The sequence below is a fragment of the Mastomys coucha genome, unplaced genomic scaffold (genome assembly GCF_008632895.1).
Source record: "Mastomys coucha isolate ucsf_1 unplaced genomic scaffold, UCSF_Mcou_1 pScaffold14, whole genome shotgun sequence".
Lineage (NCBI taxonomy): Eukaryota > Metazoa > Chordata > Mammalia > Rodentia > Muridae > Mastomys > Mastomys coucha.
In genome coordinates this window covers 107,994,983-108,016,768 of record NW_022196896.1, presented here as the reverse complement: position 1 = coordinate 108,016,768, position 21,786 = coordinate 107,994,983, and the positions used below count along the sequence as shown (strand labels likewise).

The window sequence follows — 21,786 nt, the reverse complement described above, 5'->3', positions numbered from 1 at the left end:
CAGTCTTTTCAGCTGGTGAAATAACCCACTTCCTATGAAGGTCCCAGTCTTTGCCACAGTGTGGATGTGCCTCTGAGTCTGGAGGAAAGGACAGAAAAGTGGAGATTGGTCCCAACTGAAGAAGTGACCTTTGGTTTGGGAGAGATCACAGGGCAGGAATCTGAGGGCTTCCTGGGACAAGCCTGGTGTGTAGACGTGTCAGCTGGGCGTGTGCATTTGGGCACCCAGGGCCACGGAGTACCTGTTCATGGCAGACAAGAGTGATCTGCAACGATAACCGTGTGCTCTTCTTTTGTTTAAAACCAATTAGGGGCTTGGGGAGTAAAGTGAATGGGCTCCAATCGCACAGCTGGAGCTGGCTCGCCTTCCCCTGCATGGTGCCATATCACTGGCCATCAAATCTGTGAAGGCGCTGTCTCCTCATTTCTTCTTCTGGCGGGAGCCGGAACCCATACGGTATTGGGCCATTTCTGGTATTTCCTGCAGTGAGAAGGCAAGAAAGGGAAATCACACACTGCCCTATCCATCGCTCTGACATTTACAAGGCACTGTGTGCTCCGCAGGGTTCCAGGAAGAGAAAACCAGCTGTTTTGGTGCGGTCTTTATTTCGACATTAAAAAGACACATAACAAACAGATTTCAACTTTAGCTGTCAATACTAATTTTGACACAAAGTAAACATTTTTAGCGTGGTTCAGTCCATGAACTTAATTTGATTCAGTCTCAGCTTCTTGATACTAAGTCCATATTGACTGTGTTGTTCTACCATGCTCCCTGATTTCCATCATGTCTTAAGAGCTGCTTTCATTTTTTTTTATGACCAACTCAACTAACTCCTCTATAGCCCACTCTTACTAACTATGTTGGCTGGCCTACTGCTTCCTCCCAACATACACACTTTACTAGCAGACACACAACAATACAAGCAATAATAGATACAGGTCAGGTGACCAGGAGGAAGGCTCTTCAGACTGTAGGCATACTCAGAATACCGGCTGTGAGAGTCCAAGCACGTGAGCTGGTATGTGGATTCATGCTTTGAAAGAGACAGACATGGTCCTTGATCTTAAACCTCATGAAGGAACTTTCATACCTGTGTCTCCATTGGACACAGGTAAGTAGGTGCCACCAAAGTGCCATACCTTTTCACTCCTGGGTCTGTGAGCCCTACTAACTGGCCATGAATCTCTCTCTCATCACCTATATCAACAAAGTCTCAGTCCCTCTTCCAACACGTGATCAGCCCTGAAGTCCTCTTTTACCCCTGATACCAACTTTCTACCAGTCAGCCAAACTGTTAACTGTCCTCATTCTATAGCTGCCACGTTCTGCCAGGTTAATGTTGGCATCTGTTTGCTCCCTCCTACCAGGGACAGAAGCTCTCGAGGTGACAGGGGACACCTCTGGTACTTCTCACCCCTCGGGACCTGGATCAGTCCTAAATATATAATACATAGCTGCTGTAAAATAAGAGGGTCTTCACAGGACTTGCTTATGGCTTCCAGAGGGATCCATCATGGCTGGACATCATCCATCCTAGCTCAGGGCTAATGTGGCTGATTCAGGGAGGAAAGGCTTTGAACTCCCCCGCCAGACGGTAGGGTGAGAAAGACAATTGTTGCTTCTGAATGAAAGCAAGTGGGCATGCACTCAATCCTTCTTGGGCATGTGATCCTTCTCGCTCATTCTCCACAAGTGGGTTTTTCCCAAAGACATCTCATTTATGTTCATACTGACAAAGGGTGTGTGTGTGAGGGAGGGTGTGTGTGTGTGTGGGGGGGTAACTATCACAACTGTAGAGAGGTATCAGAGAAATTGGGGAAACTGACTTCTGAAATCAGGGGTTGAAGGGTCAATTCAATCCATGACTGGAATTTTAGTTTGTCAAGGAGAACTTCACACAAGGAAGTCAAGGCACTTGCGTGATTTTGTGTCTGTATTGTTCCAGGGATCCCAGTGCTTAAGTCTAATGGTCCTTCCTCTCCTGTAGAGACACCAAGACAATGACCTTTTAAGCCTGTGGATTACTTCTTAACTTGAACAAACTGAAGAGGAAAGGTCGCATACCCATATTCATCCCTGATAATGAGCCTTTACTTCATGGCCTTTTAGTACAGCAAAACATGTCGCTGTCTTAACCTAGATCAAAGACGGCAGAGAATAAATACACTTAAGAACTTTCACCATAAAGTTTATGAATCTTCAAGATTCAAAGTTTCACAGGGTAAAGTTTTGCTGTCTTTATAAAGGAATCTGTCTTTGTTCAAATGGTGCATTTTTGAAATGGCGAATACATGAATCAAATCAACACCAGTTTATTGCTTAAAATTGCGTCACGCAATCAGATCCAAATCCTACTTTGCTGTTTATGGCTGCTTTTTAACACGGAATTCTTAATTGCACTTATGAACACAGGCCAATCCATCTTTGACAGCCCACTGCAGATGGGAAAGGACTTAGCTAGAAGGAGCTGTGGGGAGAATCAGGAGCAGCTTCAACGTGGCACAGCTGTCACCAGGCCACAGGCTACAAACCAGAGCAAGTGGAAAGTCCTCAGAGTCTTCAAGGAAACCGGCGTTCTCTGTTGTACTTCTACGGGAGGATCCAAAATGGCCTTGGGGAGGACTAATGTTCTCATGATGGAAAGAAGAGCCAAGTGTTAGGGGCCAGAGCATGAGGGTTCCACAGGTCCCGTGCTCCCCCTTCCTTTCCTCTCCCTCTTTTCTTCTTTCCCTCCCCTCCCCTTTCCCTCCCCTCTAGACCCATTTGCAGGGCATTCAAGGATAACCAAGGCTTAGCCAACAGAAGAAATGCCACATGCTGAATAGAGGACTCCTATCCCTATCCACTCAGAGGTGTATTAAAGTCACTCCATTTATAGAGCCCTCTCAAGGGCTCCTGTTTCATTGGGCTTTTGTTCCCAATCTTGTCATCCCGGTTCCACTGATGGGCCAATTAAAAGATACTGACATATTAGCAAGACAGCTCAGGTCGCTTGGCCAGTACAGATGGGAACCATCCTGGAGCCAAGGTTTTCTGACCTCTTACAACCTACCCAACTGCCATCACTTCTGAACCACCCAACAAGTAAAACACCACGCCTTCTCACCATGTCTGCCCTGCTTCTCCTCATAGACATGTAGACTCACTGCTATGTGAACACAGAAGACCCAGGAAGTCTAGTCTATGTCCACAACTCTCATGAGCCTTAGCTAATATCAAAGACACAGGTCTGGAATACCACCTCGTGTTTTATGACTTCCAATAGAAACCAGAGTAGTACGGTTCTATAAGAGCACCACAGTGCTATGGTTTCTATCAGCACTACACCATCAACTCCAGCCTCACGTTGTGTATTTTGAAAAAAATCCTTCAAACTCGGCTTCTGGTAACAGCAAAGCTAACTCTCCTACCTGAATTGCTTATTTCAGGATCAGAACACTATCCCACTCCTGATCCTACTTAGTGTTTAAGCTGTTTTCAAATGCAAATTAACCTCTGATATTCTGAGAGGAATTTTTAAGTAAGGTGTCAATTAGTCATCCACCTGTTGCTTGCTGTGTGTGCAAGGTTCTGGTCTACTCTGCTATCCAGTGCCTCCCTGTGCATTGGTTTTTAAGCACATTTCTTTGTTTTCTACCCACCCGCATCATCAACTACTGTTCTCTCTGTTCAGGGTCCTGCAGACATGTCTCAGAGCATCTCAATCTCTGACATAAGCTCACATTTCTTAGGGATATAGCCATCAGGGCCTGGGCTGGCTTCATATGGGTAGAAGATATCTCCAGTTCCATAGAGGGAACATGCTAGTGGAGATTCAGAGATGGCTGCCTGTGTCTGTCTGGGATTCGTGGACATGCCCCATATAAGCAGGCCCTGGTTGGTTTCTGTATGAGGGGAGCTGCTGACCAAGGGGACTGCTGGCCGTCCACTGCTCTGGGGGGTAACAACCTGAAGGGATCCTTAGTCTTTCATTGATTAGAGCTGTTCTCAACATGAGGGTCGTGGATTGCATATCAGATATCCTGCATATCAGGTGTTTACATTATAATAGATAACAGCAGGAAAAGTACAGTTATGAAGTAGTGACCCTGACATCTTCTGGATGGGGGCCACAGCACCACGAGGGGCTGTGCTGAAGGGGCACAGCATCGGGAAGGTTGATGGAGAACCAGTGGTTTATGGCTACATGTCTTTATAGCTACAGAAACTTCCCTTATGTTGGTCTTAGTTTCCCAGTTTGTGAAATGGGATGGTGAAGGCGGCTCCCCAGCGAGACTGTTCAGAGGAATGGCTGGTGCATATATATTACTTAGCAGCATGTAATAACTGCCTGTCCCATCCCTAACGCTATCAGGAAGCATAATGAATGCCTGTGTCTGAAGAGAACTAATGCCGTAAGATACACACAAATCAAAAATTTAAGATTAGTTAACTTTAAACAATTAAAAGAATATATTAACTTTTTCTCACGCGCATCAATGTCTTGCCTGCATGCATACCTATGCAAGACTGGGATATCCTTTAGAACTGCAGTTACAGACAGTTCTGAGCTGTCATGTGGGTGTTGGGAATTGAACCTGGGTCCTCCAGATAAGCAGCTAGTACTCTAACCACTAGAGCCATCTGTCCATCATCGATTAGTAACTTCTTAATGAAAGAGTCCAGTTACGTTTGTGGGTGCTTTTAGCAGTGTTTTGTAGATGTATGGAGTTGTTCGCTACTAAACCCTTGCTTTCTAAGAAGTGAACAGCAAAGGGTAATTAGCATTCGTCACTGGGCAGTACATTTTTGTAACATGGAGGAGCCTTTGGGCTGGTGGGAAAGTCCAAGTGTCCTGTATGGACCTTCCTTTCATTTAGTTAAATCACACATTCAGCATTTATAAGCCTGGATGAAATGGTCCAGCTCTGAAGACCCTGGCAAGGAATACCAGTATTTATGACACTCACCCCATGTCCCTATACATGGAGGTCAGACCCCAATCTTACTCAAAAGAAAAAAAACCCACAGTAGGCACGCTTCAAAGGGCCTCAGGAACACTGCTCAGTGTAAGACGACTTAGCCTGATTACGGCACCAGTAGTGAGCTCATACAATTTATTGATTTGTGGTTCTTGATGGAAAAATTTCAGTTTTCTACCCTTATGTATAATGCAGTAACCTGTATATTTTATGGCTAAAGGAAGGGAAGCAATTTTCTCCAGATCATAACTGCTGAAGAAGGCCGAGAGTTGATGGCCATTTCCCTATACTAGTCACCACTGGGGTAAACAGGGATGTTTAGTTTGCCAGCATGCACAGATCTGCACATGAGCCGAGCACTCATGCCATTCAAATTATACTACTGTGAAATCATGGGGTGGGATGATAATACTTTTCCTTACATTGGAGGGCTAGACAGGAAAAAGGGGATGGGGGTTAGAAACTAAGTAAGCTGCTAGCACTCGGTGGTATATCTGTGGAGGAGCAGCAGCATGGACTCCTGTGCCCTCTTTCAAGAAGAGGTCTCCTTCTCACTTCTTGTTCCTTGATCTTGGGGTTGTATCCAACTGAGGAAATTTTAGTTTCACTATTTATCAAGGGAGAGGCTAGTTGGGGGGGGTGTAATCTAGATAAAACATGTAATAGCATTAGGTCCTTTTGAGACACAGTGAAGCTAGGCCCTGCTGCTGCTCATCCCCTGCTATGTCCTTCATCTTCAAAGCATGGTGGTGGTTTTAGCAGCCCTGGGCCTGGGCACAGTGGTTTCCAACCAACAGCAACCAGTTAGCCAGTAGAGGCAGACTCAAGCTGAGAACCTAGCCATTCAACAGCATCTGTAATGCAAGAGTTCTGAACAAAGCTAGATGGGCTTAGGGACGGCGTGGGCTCACTATGACTCTACCAGGAGCTTAGACGAGTCACTTCTCTCTGGACCTCAGACTCTTCATGTGTAACTGAGAGGGCTAGCCCAGCCTTGTGATACTTCACAATGAGGTTCATGTGCCCTTCACTGGTTCCCAGTGAGTCTTTAGGGCTGGCAGCTCCCCCACTCCCAAGATAGCACAAATTTGCCCTGTCTGCTACCTGCAGCCGGGATAGCCTCTCTGGAGAGTGGTGCTTGGTTCTGACTTTTGGTAGCTGGACAAGAAACCATTATCCTGTGCTCTTTGGTGGTATCTTCCAACTCATTTGGTCTCGTTTAGTGCCCCACTCCAACACTCTGTAAACATTTACAATTACTTTATGTTTTTTATTGAAATATTTGGATAATACTGCCAAAGGTAATAGAAAATTCAATTCTTGTGACGTTAATACATTATAGTATTAAGATAATTTGTCAATACTAAGAAACAGCCATCAAAATATTACCAAGAAACTCAATTCCAGACTTCATTTGAATTCTGCCAATTTTCCTAAGTTTTTGTTCCATGGACCAATCCAACGGATTACAGTCCACTTAGTTTCTTGGTTTCTGGGAGTTTCTTAGTCATTCCTTTTTTTCCTATGACCTTGACTGCCTGGCTAGACACCCAATAGATATTAGGTTTGCTTGACGGCTGGCCTCCTAATTAGACCGAGGTTCCAAGTTTTGACAAAGGGAAAAAAAAGCCACAGAAATAAAGTGTACTCTTTGTACACATCAAGGACACATGTCACTGATAGGATGGCCACTGGTGAGGCCTAACCTAACTGTCTTGCCAAGTACAATTCTCCATTGTACATTTTGTTAGGATTTTATTTTTATCTGTTTTATTTATGTGTATGTATGTGTGTCTGCCAGAATTTATCTACACATATGTGCAGAGGTCGGTAGAGGCCAGAAGAGGGTGCTGGATATGATGAAGCTGGGGTCATATGGGGTTCTACAGTGCCCAACATGGGTGCCTGGTATTGAATTCTGGTCCTCTGCAAGCAGCAAATACTCAAAACTGCTAAGCTGTGCCTCCAAGCCCACTGTAAAAACCTTGTTTGAGTTCCAAGAGGGTCTAGCTTTGATCTTTGCCTCTGTAAGTCCCCTGGATAGGCTGCAAGTGCAGAGACAGGGCATTTTACATGAGACTTACCATCTAGCTAGTCATGCTTGGGTATGAGCAGCAAGTGGTGGAGCCACTTAGAGCCTTCACTGGGCTTCTCTGATGTCCCAGTGTGGTCACTCCTTACTGCTCTCTACATGTGACTCACCAGGGGACTTGGTTAAGAGATAGATTTAGATTTGGTGGGGCTGCCAGTAAGCTCAGACACTCAATTTTTACTGCGCTCCCGTTTGACTATGAATGTGAAGTACACTAGCCATTGAGACCAAACATCTTTCTGCTGAAACTATCCAGCCAGCCTCTCTCAGTGCTTCCATTTGCCAGCAGGTGGAGGCAGAGGCCTACGACATAGTGTCTGCAAATGAAAACTAGGACACGTTCCAGTCAGCAAAGCATTCCGCATCGTAAGCAGAATCAGGGTCATTTTGAAACAGATGGGCTCTACAGAAGACGTTGTACCGAATATTAGGGGGTTGTTTACTGTCTAGATGGTCTGCGGGTCATTTGCCAGCACCTAGCAGCTTCCATGCCATATCACTGTTCTTCCCCCAGGAAAGACTAACAAGGCACTAGGAGAGAGGACATAGATATGGGGATTTCTCATCAGTTCCAAAGTCAGAATTCTTTTTTGCTCATGCGCATATGCCTCGTGCTGACTGCTCCAGTCTGTAGCCCCCCTTACAACCCTAACTCCAAATCAGAAAGATGAACCCGTGCATTCTGTGATGACTGTCAAGACTAAAAGGCTGCAAGGACAAGAACAATGATCGATTTAAGCCTACGTGCAGCGGTTATTGCTAACCGGCTCACACGGCCACTCCAGCCTGTATCAGTTACTGTTCTGACCGCTGTCACCGCATTACCAACAGACACGATTTAAGGGAGGAAGGACTCATTTTGCTCAGGGCTTCAGAGTTCAGTGCAGGGCTGCTTGGCACCATGTGCTTGGGTGGAACATGGTAGCAATCTGAGTATGAGGTACAGGGCTTTTCCTCCTGCTGGACAGGAAGCTGGATAGAGCAAAACAGGAACGGGCCAGGTCAGGACATCAAAAAGACAAACCCCAGTGACCTACTTCCTTCGACCAAGCTGCACCTCATACTTTGCAGTACCTTGTAACACTGCAATCATATTATAAACTCCACAGTCATAGTTTAGATCCATCGAGGGGTAAACTACTCAGTCGGCATACACACACACACAGGTGTGTTATACTAATCTGGACATTTCCTTTGTTAAACTGATTTTTATTTATGTGTATCTGTGTGAGGCTTTGTGAATGTAGGGGTACCACTTGCATGCAGGAGTATTCTCCAGAGACAGGCATTAGATTACTGGGACCTGGAGTTACCTGTGCTTGCAAGTCACCATGTGAGTGCTGGGAACTGAACCTGGGTCCTCGGCTAGAGCAGTTAGCATTCCTAATGGCTGAGCCATCCCTTCAGCCCCAGATCTAGGAATTTCTTAATTTAAGCATGTTTACAATTAAGATTCACCATCACACTTCTGTTTACCCTTTCTCAGGCCTCCTACCTGCTCTGGCCCCACTCCTTGTGCTAATCCAGAGGAATGTCAGACAGAAGGAAAGGAGGAAGAGGCACCAGGAAAAGAGAGGGTTGCTCACTCTCACTGTGACAACGCCTGTTATAACAGCAGTTCAGGGAATGGATAGCTGTGTAAGGATAGCCAGAATGTGGTCTGACTTGGGTTTTGTTTTGTTTTGTTTTGTTTTGTTTTTTCCCTTGCAAGGCACTGGGCTGACTAGAATTTAAGAACAGAGTATTCCATGAGTTCTAGAAATCTACAAAGCCCCTTTTACACAATGGTTATTGCCAGAATTCATTGGCTTAGCCTGTGATCTCAAGTAGCTGCAGCTGCCCTGCAAGTTCAAGGCACCTGCCATGGACCAGATGCCTGTCCGTTCCACGGTCCCAATGAGGAGGCCCTAATCTTTACTGTGCCGTATTTTCAGGTGAAGGCTTTTGTGGGTTGTTCGATGGAGCTTCTGCAGCGGGGCTCATGGCCTTGTGAGGGGATGAGGATGCCAGAGCTTGTTGTCTGCCATAGGCACAATGGGGGAAGTTATCACCCTAGGAAAGGAACCACAGCAGAGCCCAATCATGCTAGGTCCTGGAACTCAAATGGGGGAAGCTAGGAGGCCACAGACTTTGGAAATACAGTTCAGTCTGTTATGAATCTCATGAATTTGCCTGGACTCTAGAGTTCTTGATACATTTAGAAGCAAGAAACAGACTGACAGATAAGATGTAATATATATATATATATATATATATATATATATATATATATATGCTCTTAAAAGCCTTAAATATTCACACTAGACATTCTTCAAAGACCACAAGCCTGTATGTGTGTGTGTATGGCAGTGTATAACTACATGTCCACATGTATTGACATCAATGCATAATTATGGAGATAACCCCTGACCTGGGAAATTGTCCCCGACAGTCTTACTGGACTGTCTGGCTGTTGTTCAAATCCATCATTATCGCTAAAAGCCCTCTGGGCATCCATCTCTTTCAGGTGGAACCCTGGCCACGCCAGTGACCTTGTCAATCACAGGCCTGGGCCAGGGGCTCTAAGAAAGGATGGTCCATGGTAGACTCACAAGAAAGAAAGAAAGCAGCTTCCACCGTATGGTTTCATCCTTTGCTGGGCCAAAACAGCAAAGAAAGAAGAGCAAAGAAGACAGGCGGTCAGGAGGCTGAAAACCAGCCCAAGGAGGCACTCTGGAGAAAGTGTGATGTTCACAGCTTTGAAGTGGTAAGTCCTGGCAGACAACTTGGCAAGTGAGGACGGCCCAACCCTGTGTGGATAAGCTGTGAGATAAGAAGCCTGAGAGGCCTTCTGGAGAAATGCACAAGCAAGCAGCAGCCTTAGTCCTTGGTCCCTAGAGCTCTGCCATTCTGTGTAGGTCAGTTAGTCCAAATCTGTCATGGTTAAAGCCAACACTATGATGTGATAAACTAACCTACCTAGAGGAAGCCCGTGTTTCTGAGTGTGATGGCATTGAATCTAACCCTGAGTCTAACTCCCACTTTCTGTGTGGTCTTCTAAGCCTAATAAACTCATTCTTACCCAGAATTCTGAGCTTGTGAATGATACAACTTATGCATCCGTGTGCATTTCTATGTATGCATGCATATTCTTGCATGTACTTGTGTCTGCATGCATGAATTTACTTGTATACCTGCATTAACATACATATGAAGAGGCTGCCCTGAGGCTAAAGCATAATACCTTCAACAAACAAATCCTCCCAGGGGTTTCCCCAGGACATTACATGCTCTCAAAATAGCCTGCTTCTAACTGCCCCAGACTGGGGAGAGTTAATCTCAAAAATGATTTTGAGATGTTCTGTATTATTGAGATTTGACAGCACACAATGCAAGTGAGTTACTCCTAAACACTTACTCATTATTATCAGAAAAGGACAGTGTACATTATGAACAGAAAGGGAAAAAACTAGACTTAAGATGCTGGAACCAGACTCATTCTGGACAGCTGAAGGCGTAGACAAAGGGAAGGTAAATTACTCCCTAGGCATTTTTGGAAACAATGTGTAGTTTGGCCCTATAGAAGGCTAGTACTGGGAGGCCTCTCTACAGTTTCAAGGAAAAAAAAAAAAAGAAAGATTTGATAAAGTTTGTGAGGTATGATTGTACATGCTTAACCCCAGGGAAACAGAGGTGAAAGGTCAGCCTTGGCTACACAGCAAGCCCTAGGCCAGCCTGGTCTATATTATAATTCTGTCTAAAAGTTAAAAACAGAACACCGGGCAGAGTGTAGAAAGGAGATTCTGAGAGTGAGATCTAGGAGACCATAAACATTACAGAATTTCAGGACAAGGAAGCTGAATTCCAGAAAGGGGGTCACGGTTTACCTAAGTGCTGAGAGGTATGCCCCTGCCCTAAATGCATTCCCCCTAACCCTGACCCCTCCCCCTGCAGTCTGATCCGGCTGCATGGCTATTTTGCTTTGTTCCTCAAGTCATTTCATCCAGCAGAATCCAAATGTCACCTGACAAACCTGAGGTAAGCATTGGACTTCACTCTATGGCTTCCAGGCTGAGGTGGGGAACCACACAGAGGGTGAGGAGGGACAGCTGAGTTGGAGCATGGGCTTTCCCTTTATGTTGGCCCTCAGACAGCTTTTCCATGCTGGTTCTTGACTTTCTTAGATGTACAATGAAGAAATCTAGGGAATGCACCAGTGCATTCTGAAGGCCAAGTGAATTAAAGGAGTCTAGCACCCAATCTGAAGGAAGCCCATGAGTGAGTCTGTTTACTGCTTCTCTGACAACTCCCATGCTCTCTCTCTCCTCTCCCCTCCCCTCCCTGCACCCCAACCCCCTCTCTCCCCCACCATCCACCATTCATCCAGTCACACAAGCCAAGGTTTTTCATACCCTTGATACACCCTCTACCTCAGCATCCTCCCATCCTATCCAGCACCAAAGCCAGTGACTTTACCACTTGGTCTCACAGCCCGCATGCAGAGTCAGGTTTCAACCCACTGTTCTCCCGTTGCTTTCCAACCAGGAGCACAAGGCTCCCTTGCCCTGAACTTCCCTCACTCAGACCAGCAGCTCAGCAAAACTGTTACTCAAGAGTGGAAATCAAGGAGGGTGTACGCAGAAGACAAAGTAAAGCGATACAGGGAGCACTTGAGTTAAAAAAGGAAAGCAGGAAGCCCAGGCAAGGTGCTGTATACCTTTCTTTAATCCCAGTGCTTGGGAGGCAGGTAAGGAGGGCTCTGTGAGATTTAGGGCAGACTGGACTATGTAACCAACCAGGGACACATAGTGAGACTTTTTTTTTCAAGAAAGAAAGCACAAGAAAACAAGAAATCAAGAACAAAATTGGTGGGTTTGCTGCTGCAAATGCAACAATTTCCAAGCGTTTCCTTGGATCTGAAGAGAGCCAGTAAGGGCATTGGACTTGGCTAAGGGCCCACACCTGTTTTCAAGATAACTCTCTAAGGGTACAAAGACTAAGGGCAGTAAAGCCCCAGTGAGGAGCGCTGCCAACATGACTGATCTAAATGGAATGTGAGCCTATGAGTCATTTGTAGCTTTAAATACTATAGAGAAAAGAATTTGTAAAACATGCCCAAACAGCCTGGCTTTGATGTGGTGAGCTCTTTTAAAACCACATTGTTCAAATTTATGCTAAAATGCAAAGCCCTCATGTTTACAATGGTGTTCTTGGAGGAACATGGCAAAAAAAAAAAAAAAAAAGTACAACTGTTCACTTTAAAGGCAAGACTTAAAACTTCAGAACAATGGGGTGCTTCCCAGGACTAATTCAGGAGCTGTTAAACCTCAAGAGGCTGGCAGTGAATGCTCTTGCAGCATCTTGGCCTGACTGGGGAGCAGCTCTTTATATATACTTGATCTTGTTAATTATGCTTGTAGGGCTAGCACGATGTCTCAAGGGTCACCATTGCTCCTGGGGCAGGCTACAAATTACACATAATGCACTGCTCTGTAACTGACAAGCTGTGAGCCTGGCTAGCCTTTCCAACACAAAACACCTACGCCCGAGTCATTTTATTCTAAAAGACAGAAGGGCACTCTCTGGGATTATAAACATCTGAAAACAACATTGTCATGAAACCCAGTCAGCTATTTTGGATACACAGGGGACGGGTACAGCTGAAGAACAGGGCAAACACACTTCCATTCTTGCTTACAGAGGAGGAGGTAGAGGCAATCGTGAAGGCAAGATCACAGGGCAAACACACTTCCATTCTTGCTTACAGAGGAGGAGGTAGAGGCAATCGTGAAGGCAAGATCACACTGAGTGCAGGAGAAAAGGATCAGAGTCAGCTACAGGCAGAGTCCAGACACCAGAGATGCAAGTCCCAGGGACGGTCCTTGACCGGTCCTATAGCTCAGCTGTCTCATTCTGAATGCAAAGGTACACAGCTTTAGAACCACAAAGAGCCAGGAGCCAGACTTGCCACAGCCTGATGGTTCCAGGACCCCATGTCTTGCATCAAGCACCAGGTCTCCCACTGTGACCTGGTTTGATGTGTCTTAGAAAGAGATGGATCTTCAAGAGGACAGGAGGGGTACACTAAAATGAAGCCTCGGTGTGGGATAGAATCATGACGGCAGAATCATGGATGAGGATTAGCTCCACCTTCATGTCCCAGGGCCTGGGGGCCTACGTGCTGGATGACTTTGTCCTTTCTAAGATAGTACTGGTAGCTATACCTAAGCACAAGTGGATACTTCTTCCCACTCCCTTCCCTTCCAAATGAGACAATAACCCAATGTGTAAATCCAGCTGGTTGTTTTCCTTCCTCTTAGACAAATGGATGCTGTAGAAGAGACTAAGTGGGATGCAATATTGAACTCCAGAGAGTGCGCCAGTGTCTAATATAGCACACTAGGACACAGAGGGAAAGGCAGAAGGGAGTATGAGGTGGTCAAGGGTCATAAATCTTGATAATTTATTAAAATGGTCATGGTACTGGACACTGCTCCTTTATTGCTGCTGCGTGTCAAAGCAGCTCAAGCTAGCTTGTGTTGGATCAACAAAGTCACTGAGTAGGCACGCTCATTTTTTTCTGTCTGGGGCACCTACCTTCAGGGGTGGGGGAGGGCACCTCTAGGTTTAAGTATAACCAGGGGAAGCAGATGAGGACAGAGAGAGGGGATCTGAGAGATGATGAACAACGGCTCTAATCACACTTCATGAAGAGAATACCATCCAAAGCTCTATGACCAGTGCATAGAGAGGGAGGGAGGGAGGTTATGTCCTAGATACAGTCTATAAAACACTCCTGAGATGCTGGAGCTTCAAGCTTGATAACTAAACACTAAGTGAGAGACAGGTTTAAGTTAATGTCAAAGCAAAGGAGAAGGTGGGATACAGAGAGAAACAGGAGCATCATCACCACCCTTGGAAAGTGGAGCCAGGCCTCTCTGCTGCCACTTACTCACAATGGCCACCAATGCCTCTAGCACAAGAAAACACCTCTACGAAGCTGTAGAGTAATTGCTGCTGCCAAGTGATTCTAGGAAAATCTCATTCTCTCCCTGGGGGAGAGTGCACTTTGGGATTCCTGTCACTGATTAAAATAGTCTAGATGAGTTTATAAAAAGATCATCTGAGGATTGTTTTATGAACACACACACATATATTACACACACACACATACACACGCATTTATGTGCTATATAACATTGCATCAGTGACAGACAACACATATGACAGCAGTCCCACAAGATTAAATTATCTACTGATGAGAGAGTTCACCAGAACTCTCTGGTGACACCAGAGACTGTTCATCCTTCTCCAGGGACCAAGTCTATCTTTGTGTGGTACCACTACTGCGGGTATTCAATCAAGATACACGGAATGACGGAATCCCAAAGAATTTTTGTGAAGGGAGGGAAAGTCCCCTTTGCTGCCTCGACCCAAAACCTTGTACCATGACGCAGTCCTGCTGGCTTAGAGTTTAGCCATCACAGGTCCTCCACTTGGCTGCTGGTGTCCTTTTCAATCCGCAGCCTGCTTTAAGGAGTGAATTGATGCTGCGGATAGAAAGGAAGATTCTTCCACTTACGTCATCTCTGCTTCCCTTCCTCCCTCATATCTAGTCTCTCTAGATCCTTCTTCTATAATGGACCTTCCCTCTAGCTTTCCATCCTGTCCAAATCCCATAGCTGTGCAGAAAGGCCTCACAGATTCTCCTTTCGATTTTTCAATAAGAAGTCATGTTCTGTGAAAAACTTAGAACTCTAAATTACACAGAGAGACAGGCAAAACGTATCTCTTTGATTCGGCCAAGGAACTTAGTTAAATACTCAAGAGTCACATTTATTCTACAAATGTAAAGCAAATCATAGTAAACTATAGCAAAAGAGCAGAGAGACACAGAGAGAGAGAGACAGACAGACAGACAGAGACAGACAGAGACAGACAGAGAGAGGGAGAGAGAGACAGAGAGAGACAGAGAGAGAGACAGAGAGACAGAGAGAGAGACAAACAGAGACAGAGACAGAGACAGAGAGGGAGCAAGCTGATGATGACTTGAAGGTAGGTATTGTGCTGTATAAACAAGAGCTCCCCAGCATCCCAGCGTGTTCCCTCTGTCTCAGCTGTTGTAGAAAAGACAGTGGTTAGAGAGAGAAGAATGAAAAGAAACACAGAAACACAACCATTGTTCAGAGGGCCTCTTTGTATAGAACAGACTAGTCTGAAACTTTTAATCCTCCTGCCTTAGCCTCCTTAGTGCTGGGATTACAGGCATGTACCAGGGCACTCCCTACCATATTTGGAATAGACAGTTTGCAGAATGTCCTTTTAGGTTCCTCATGACTGTAAAATAAAATAAAATAGAAGCTGGATCTTTTGATACGTATCAGTGCTAGACTTCATGTTCCAGCTATTTGTGTGTTTGTTAACTCTTTTATCCCTTCTCTCAAGCACTTGGTCATTCAACAAGTGTTTGTTAAGCACGTGTCTGGCCTTTCTCCTAGCTTTCCATCTGCAGGGACAGTGCTAGGGGACTATGGGTGTTTGATACGGCTATGAAAATGCCTGAGACCTACAGTAAAATGTAAAGAGCATTCAATGAAATGCCTATGAAAAGCGCATTTCAACAATGTATAACTCAGTTACACAGATGGTTACCTATGTTCATGTTCTATAATATATTTATACTCTAACTTTGTACTTAAAAACTAAGGGCAGGGCTGCATTGGAAGGGATATGGAATAGGCTTCTCAAACTCCAAATCTTCAAAGACCCTTCAAGGTCACGTATAATGGACAGGATGTGTATAACTCTCAGCAGATTATAGGCAGCTGGAGGCAGGCGCCTGGCCACAGTCACAGCTGCATTACAGCATATCTGAGAAAGTATATCTCAACTCCCTCGTGAATACAAGACAAGAACTATAGCATGCGGGAAAGGTTTGAGGACAAACATCTACAATGCAGATGGAAAGATAGCCCAGAGGCTGGCACAACTGCTTGACACCCTGTCCCTGCAGGTGGCGAAGCCTCTGGTGGAGGGAGCTGATTATCTGTACAGGGAGTCAGTATTGATCCAGAGCTCAGACACACAGACATGGCTGCTCCACTGCCCCGTGCAGTCAGCAATGCTCTTGACATACAGACCCTCACCTGGATGCCCAGGCACAGCCAAGCCTGGCCCATATCATCGGAATCCAAAGACTTCCTTTTTAAACCTTCTTTTAGAAAAGGAAACCACTTTTCAATTAGCTCCAGCCAAGGAGATCCCACTTTCTATTTTGCTCTGAGAGTAAGGAGCTGGGGACTGCTCCTAATTCAATTCTATTTCTCCCCTTTGTCGGCATTTTATCAAACTCCTTAATCCCCGCGGCTGGCAATGGCACTAGGTAAAAGAGGAGAATGAACTCAATTTTGAAAAGAAAGGATCATGTGACAAGGCATAGAAATAGGCCTTAGGAGTCAATTTGATTTCATTCTTAGTCCCTTTCTTGCCCTCCCCCAAGTCTTCTTCATGGTGCCCCTGAGGGGAGCAGGGTGGAGAGGGCCAGGAAGGTGACATGACCAGGCTGAGAGTAGCCCAGGGTAAGGCACGCAAAGTTGAAGAGGGATAGCATTCCTGCAAGCAGACACTGACTGCTTCAAGCATGCCGTGTTAGTACACTAGACTTGCCGGGCCCGAGCCTTCCCTTGTGCCTTCGCCATGAGACGTGTTGAGATGATGCACAGTGTGTCAAACAAGAAAACAAACTGAGAAAAATTAGCTTTGCAAAGGATGAAAACCTACTAAAAATACTTTTAAGAGACTTCAAACATGAAATCACATTTAACAAAATAACTTCTTAATGACTTAGCCAAAAAATGATCCAGGAACACATGGATTAAATTCCCTACAAAATACAGATGGCTTTCCAAACAGGGGAGTGACTTGCATGGCAGACTCAGCTCAGCTTGCAGGGAGCAGCCCTGGGAGAAAGAGTTTGGCCTGACCTCACTCTGCTATGCCTTTGCTGGGGCTCTCTCTAGTGTCTGTCAACTGGTCACCGCAGTCATTACCTACACCTGGAGCAAGCTCCTTGTAAATGGTTCAACTTTTTTCCTACTTAGACAAAGAGTTCAATACTTTATAATAAATGAGTCTTCCTTACCTCTGATACTTCAAGTATCAAAAATATGGTGTGCTTGCTTCTGAGTTAAAAAGGAAATTTACCTTATCTTAGGCCCAAAGCAAATGGCTTTACAATAACTGAATACAGATTGATTGATACATAGGTTTCTCATTCACCTTTCATCATTAGGAACTAATATTAATCAAGAGAATGCTAGCTTGTGACTTTTAGCTTAATTGAAGATGTATACTTCAGACAAAGCTTGTAACAAGAAGATCTGTTTTCCCATCAGCCCTTTCTCTACCACATCAAATTTCAGCTCCCATCACCACTATCATTACTGTAAAACAATATCTTGTTTCTTGGTGAGAAGTTTTGATAAGCACTGAATCTATTTTTGTTTTTTGTTCTTTATTCTTTTTTTCTTTTTTTTAAATGAGAAAATGGAGACTTGAAGGTCAGAGAAAAGCTATGTAGCAGGACCAGCTATTCCAACCTCCTACTTGCCCTTTCCTGGCTACACAGAGAAATCCTGTCTCAAAAAACAAAACAAAACCAAACCAAAACAGAGAGAGAGAGAGAGAGAGAGAGAGAGAGAGAGAGAGAGAGAGAGAGAGAGAGAGAGAGAGAGAGAGAGAGAGAGAGAGAGAGAGAGACAGAGAGACAGAGACAGAGACAGAGACACAGAGAGAGACACAGAGAGAGACAGAGAGACAGAGAGAGACAATAGCCTTTCATTGTTTGCTCTGGTTAGGATTTAGTCATCAGGCTGCTACTACTGATGCCTCTGCTATTCTTCAAGGACCAGAACGAATATAAATCAGGGTGCTGCTGCATAGGTATGTGACAGAGTGGTTAAGTCACAGTTGACTTTCAAAGGATATTATCTTAGGCCATCTGGATGGGCCTGAGTAAATCAGCTGAAAGGCCCAATAGGAGCAGCAGAAGAAATTCTATCACAGGCTCAATCTTTAGCTATGCCTCATCTTTAGCACAGTCTGGCCTGCCCTTCTGGATGTTCTACCCTATAAAATTTGGACTTCCCTGCTCAGTTCCCACAACTGCATAAGCCAGTTGCTTGCCACTCTTGATACCGTCTCTCACTGGTTCTGTTTCCCATTTGAACTTTGACTGACAGACAAGATAATGTTCCCAAAGTGTTCCTATAGTTTATTTACTTCTTAGAACACTCTTAGCTGTGTGCTGGCACTACAACCTTTGTTTGTTGTAGTACTTGTACACTTGTACACAAGTGTAGTTGATGTGTAGGCTTACATATCAGATGCTCTTGCAAACCCAAAGTACATAATCTTATATGTGAATAAGTATGTGCTAGAAGAATTAAATCACTTTAGACAAGAGCAGGGTAAGATGGTGTTCCACACTCCTGGAGGGCCAGTAAACATCATAGAGAATGCTCACAGGAAATAGACCAAGCAAAAGCAAGTCAATGGCCCAGAAGTCATGCCACTAAGAAGGTATTAATGTATTAAGGTTTCTCTCTCTGTCCTCTCTCTCTCTGCTGTCCTCTCTCTCTCTGTCCTCTCTCTCTCTGCTGTCCTCTCTCTCTCTCCTCCCCCACTCCCCTCTGTTTTTTCAAGACAGGGTTTCTCCTGGGTAGCCCTGGCTGTCCTGGAACTCACTTTGTAGACCAGGCTGGTCTTGAACTCAGAACTCCACCTGCCTCTGCCTCCCAAGTGCTAGGTTATTGTGTGTCTTTGTGGCACAGGATAGTCCTATAGACAGAACATTTCATGGCTCTAGACCTCAGGTCATGAGCAGTGACAGTATCTCCCTTTACCTTTGGTTCCTGTGACTGTTTTTTCTACAATGAAAAACCCTCTACATATACTTGGTGTCTTAGTCAGGGTTTCTATTCCTGCACAAACATCATGACCATGAAGCAAGTTGGGGAGGAAAGGGTTTATAGAGCTTACTTCCACATGGCTTTTGATCACCAGAGGAAGCCAGGACTGGAACTCAAGCAGGTCAGGAAGCAGGAGCTGATGCAGAAGCCATGGAGGGATGTTTCTTACTGGCTTGCTTTGCTCAGCCTGCTCTCTTATAGAGCCCAAGACCTCCAGCCCAGGGATGGCACCACCCACAAGGGGCCCTACCCCCTTGATCACTAATTGAGAAAATGCCCCACAGCTGGACCTCATGGAGGCACTTCCCCAACTGAAGCTCCCTTCTCTGTGATAACTCCAGCCTGTGTCAAGTTGACACACTAAACCAGCCAGTACACTTGGCTAAGTGCCCTCCAAGCACATACCACATCATATCTAACTAACAAAAACAAAACCCACCTTTTTACCATTATAACACATTTATCAAGCTACAGAATAATGACTTCTAATGGCATCTCAAACAAATTGCCAAAATATGGATCAGAAAAGTGGAAACTGAACATAATAAATTGTAAGGGATGCCAAAGCCAAGATAGGCAGAAAGCTTTAGGTGGGGGCAAGAACTTTGAACTCCAAATGTTTAATCTAGGTTGATTTATATAAGGCTTTTTACTAACTCAACAGGTATTAAGAAGTCCTTTGTTACTAGATCATGAGATAACACTGAAAAATAGTTTCACAGAAAGTACACTCCGGGCATTCTGACTCACAGGTTTATTATGTGGCATTTTTGGTATATACTCTTAGGGCTCTGGGGCCCCTCACAGGGACTGGATCCACCTTCTACATCTGGTTCCCAGAGCAACTCCCAGATGGGTGGATAAACATATTATAAGACCCCAGCCAGACTCACCACATCAGGAGCTCAGGGTGAGACCTAGCAATAGTTCCTAAACTATAGTGTGGATTTCAGACCAGCCCACAGGCAGAGCTTCTGGCTGAGGAGGTCTGAGCTAGAGTCCAGACATTTACATATCTGGTTAATCCCTGGGCCACATTCTGAGAGTCAGTGTTCTAGACCTGCACTCTACAGTGGCCACTAGGTGCCAGGGCTTTATTATTTTAAATGATCTTAAATTGTGGAAAACATAAGTAAGTAAGTAAGTAAGTAAGTAAATAAATCAGTTGTCCTTTTATATTAATATGCATCCTTAGGGCTCAGGACTTTGGCTGCCATATTGCATGGTAGAGATGCAAATGCCTCTCACTGCAGAGGGCTGACATGCATGCAGTCAGGCACCATAAGTAGAGAAAGCTGAAGAGCCCCAAGGAAAGATGGCCTAAGGCAAGGTGCCACTGTGGTCAAAGGCTTTTCACCCATATGAGCAGCGTGAGGGATTGCTTCAGCTAAGCACTAGCTGAGTTACTGTTCAGAACAAAGCAGGTTTGCTAGAAGCAGCAACAGGTCCACCTGGCTGCTGTGTTTCCTCTTTTTACTCTAACTGGGTTACAGGTTCGGAGCACTGAGGAACTCAAGAGCCTCTGTGAGATAGATCAAGGGACAACACGGAGATTCCATAATGAACCAGGATGATCTATCTGCCTTTTGAAATGGATCGTTGAGGCTATTTGCTTTTTTCTACAATGAAAAAGCCACCCACCACCCACTGGCTGTCAGTTCTCATCTTAGCAGAACTATCAAGAGCATCTGCAGTGCCAGACTTATCTTCTAGAAGCCCCTTCTCTCTTCTCCGTTTCTCCACCCCTTTTCAGTGGTCATCCTCTCTCCTCTTAAGCCTTCTTTTCTCTGCAACCAGTCAGTAGCTGCCCCAGTACTCGGCTCAGGAGCCTCTTCTATATTCTCTTGGTGATTGCAAACACATCTATGTACTTCAAAGATTACGCCATGCTGGTGTTGTTTTAACACATCTCTAGACTACAATCCTTTCCCAACCTCATATCAACCACCCACTGACCATCGCCATGTGGAGCTCACACGGGCTTCTCAAGGTATAGACAGCCAAGATCTCCTCCTCCTATGGACCTGTTCTAGCTCCACGTACACATTAATGATGACAACTCCAACCTATCAGTGCTCTTGGCCCGATCCTTTAGGCACTCTATACTTTGCTCTCAGTCACGACCACTGTCTAAAAGCCCTTAGGCGCTGCTCCCCAGTTCATCTAGAAGTAGAGCCCCTGGCACCTCTTCTTCTGCTACCCGGTGGGGATCACCACCCCTCTCTTATTGCTTCATTTTTGCTGTGGACTCTGAATTAGCCTTTTTGCTTCTGCCCTTGAGGGGCTGCCCCAACAAAGGACAATAGGCACAGAATCTGAAAACAACAGAAATGTATTTCCTTTCATGCTTGGCAGCCACAAGTCTGAACTCAGGGTGTCAGTTGGGTTGGATCCCTCAGGCGAAGCGGAGACAATCCAGCACATGTTGCCAGGGGCTCTGGAAGTCCTTGGGATTCCTGGCTTTTTGTCTCTCCTTCCCCCACCCCTCCAACCCCCAGAGCTTCACCTGTCTTCCGGTGACCCCTGCTTCTCTGACTGTCTTCTCCCTTCCTCTCTTTTATCAGACACTTGACATCGGATTGAGGATCTACTCTAATTCAGGACGATGTCACCTTGATAGCCTTTATTGTATAGAAAAGATACTTGTTGCACATAAAGTCACATTAAGAACTTCTGGGCGAAGTCAGTCATCAATGGGAGGAGAGGACTTTGGCCCTGTGAAAGTTCTATGCCCCAGTGTAGGGAAATGCCAGGGCTAGGAAGTGGCAGAAGGTGGGGTGGT

General features: G+C 45.2%; 1 protein-coding gene across 5 annotated transcripts in view; it reads right to left on the bottom strand.

The window, feature by feature from the left end:
- Positions 1 to 268: 268 nt before the first annotated feature.
- The window catches only part of Rhbdd1 (rhomboid domain containing 1), a 111,549-nt gene continuing 90,031 nt past the window's right edge, over positions 269 to 21,786 (bottom strand). For 3 of the 5 annotated variants that reach the window (XM_031368167.1, XM_031368165.1, XM_031368166.1), the window contains exon 7: positions 386 to 480. In XM_031368167.1, coding sequence (XP_031224027.1) covers positions 386 to 480 — 95 coding nt within the window. Of the gene's footprint in view, positions 481 to 21,786 lie in introns of all 5 variants that reach the window. The other 2 variants (XM_031368164.1, XM_031368168.1) reach the window with 1 other exon arrangement.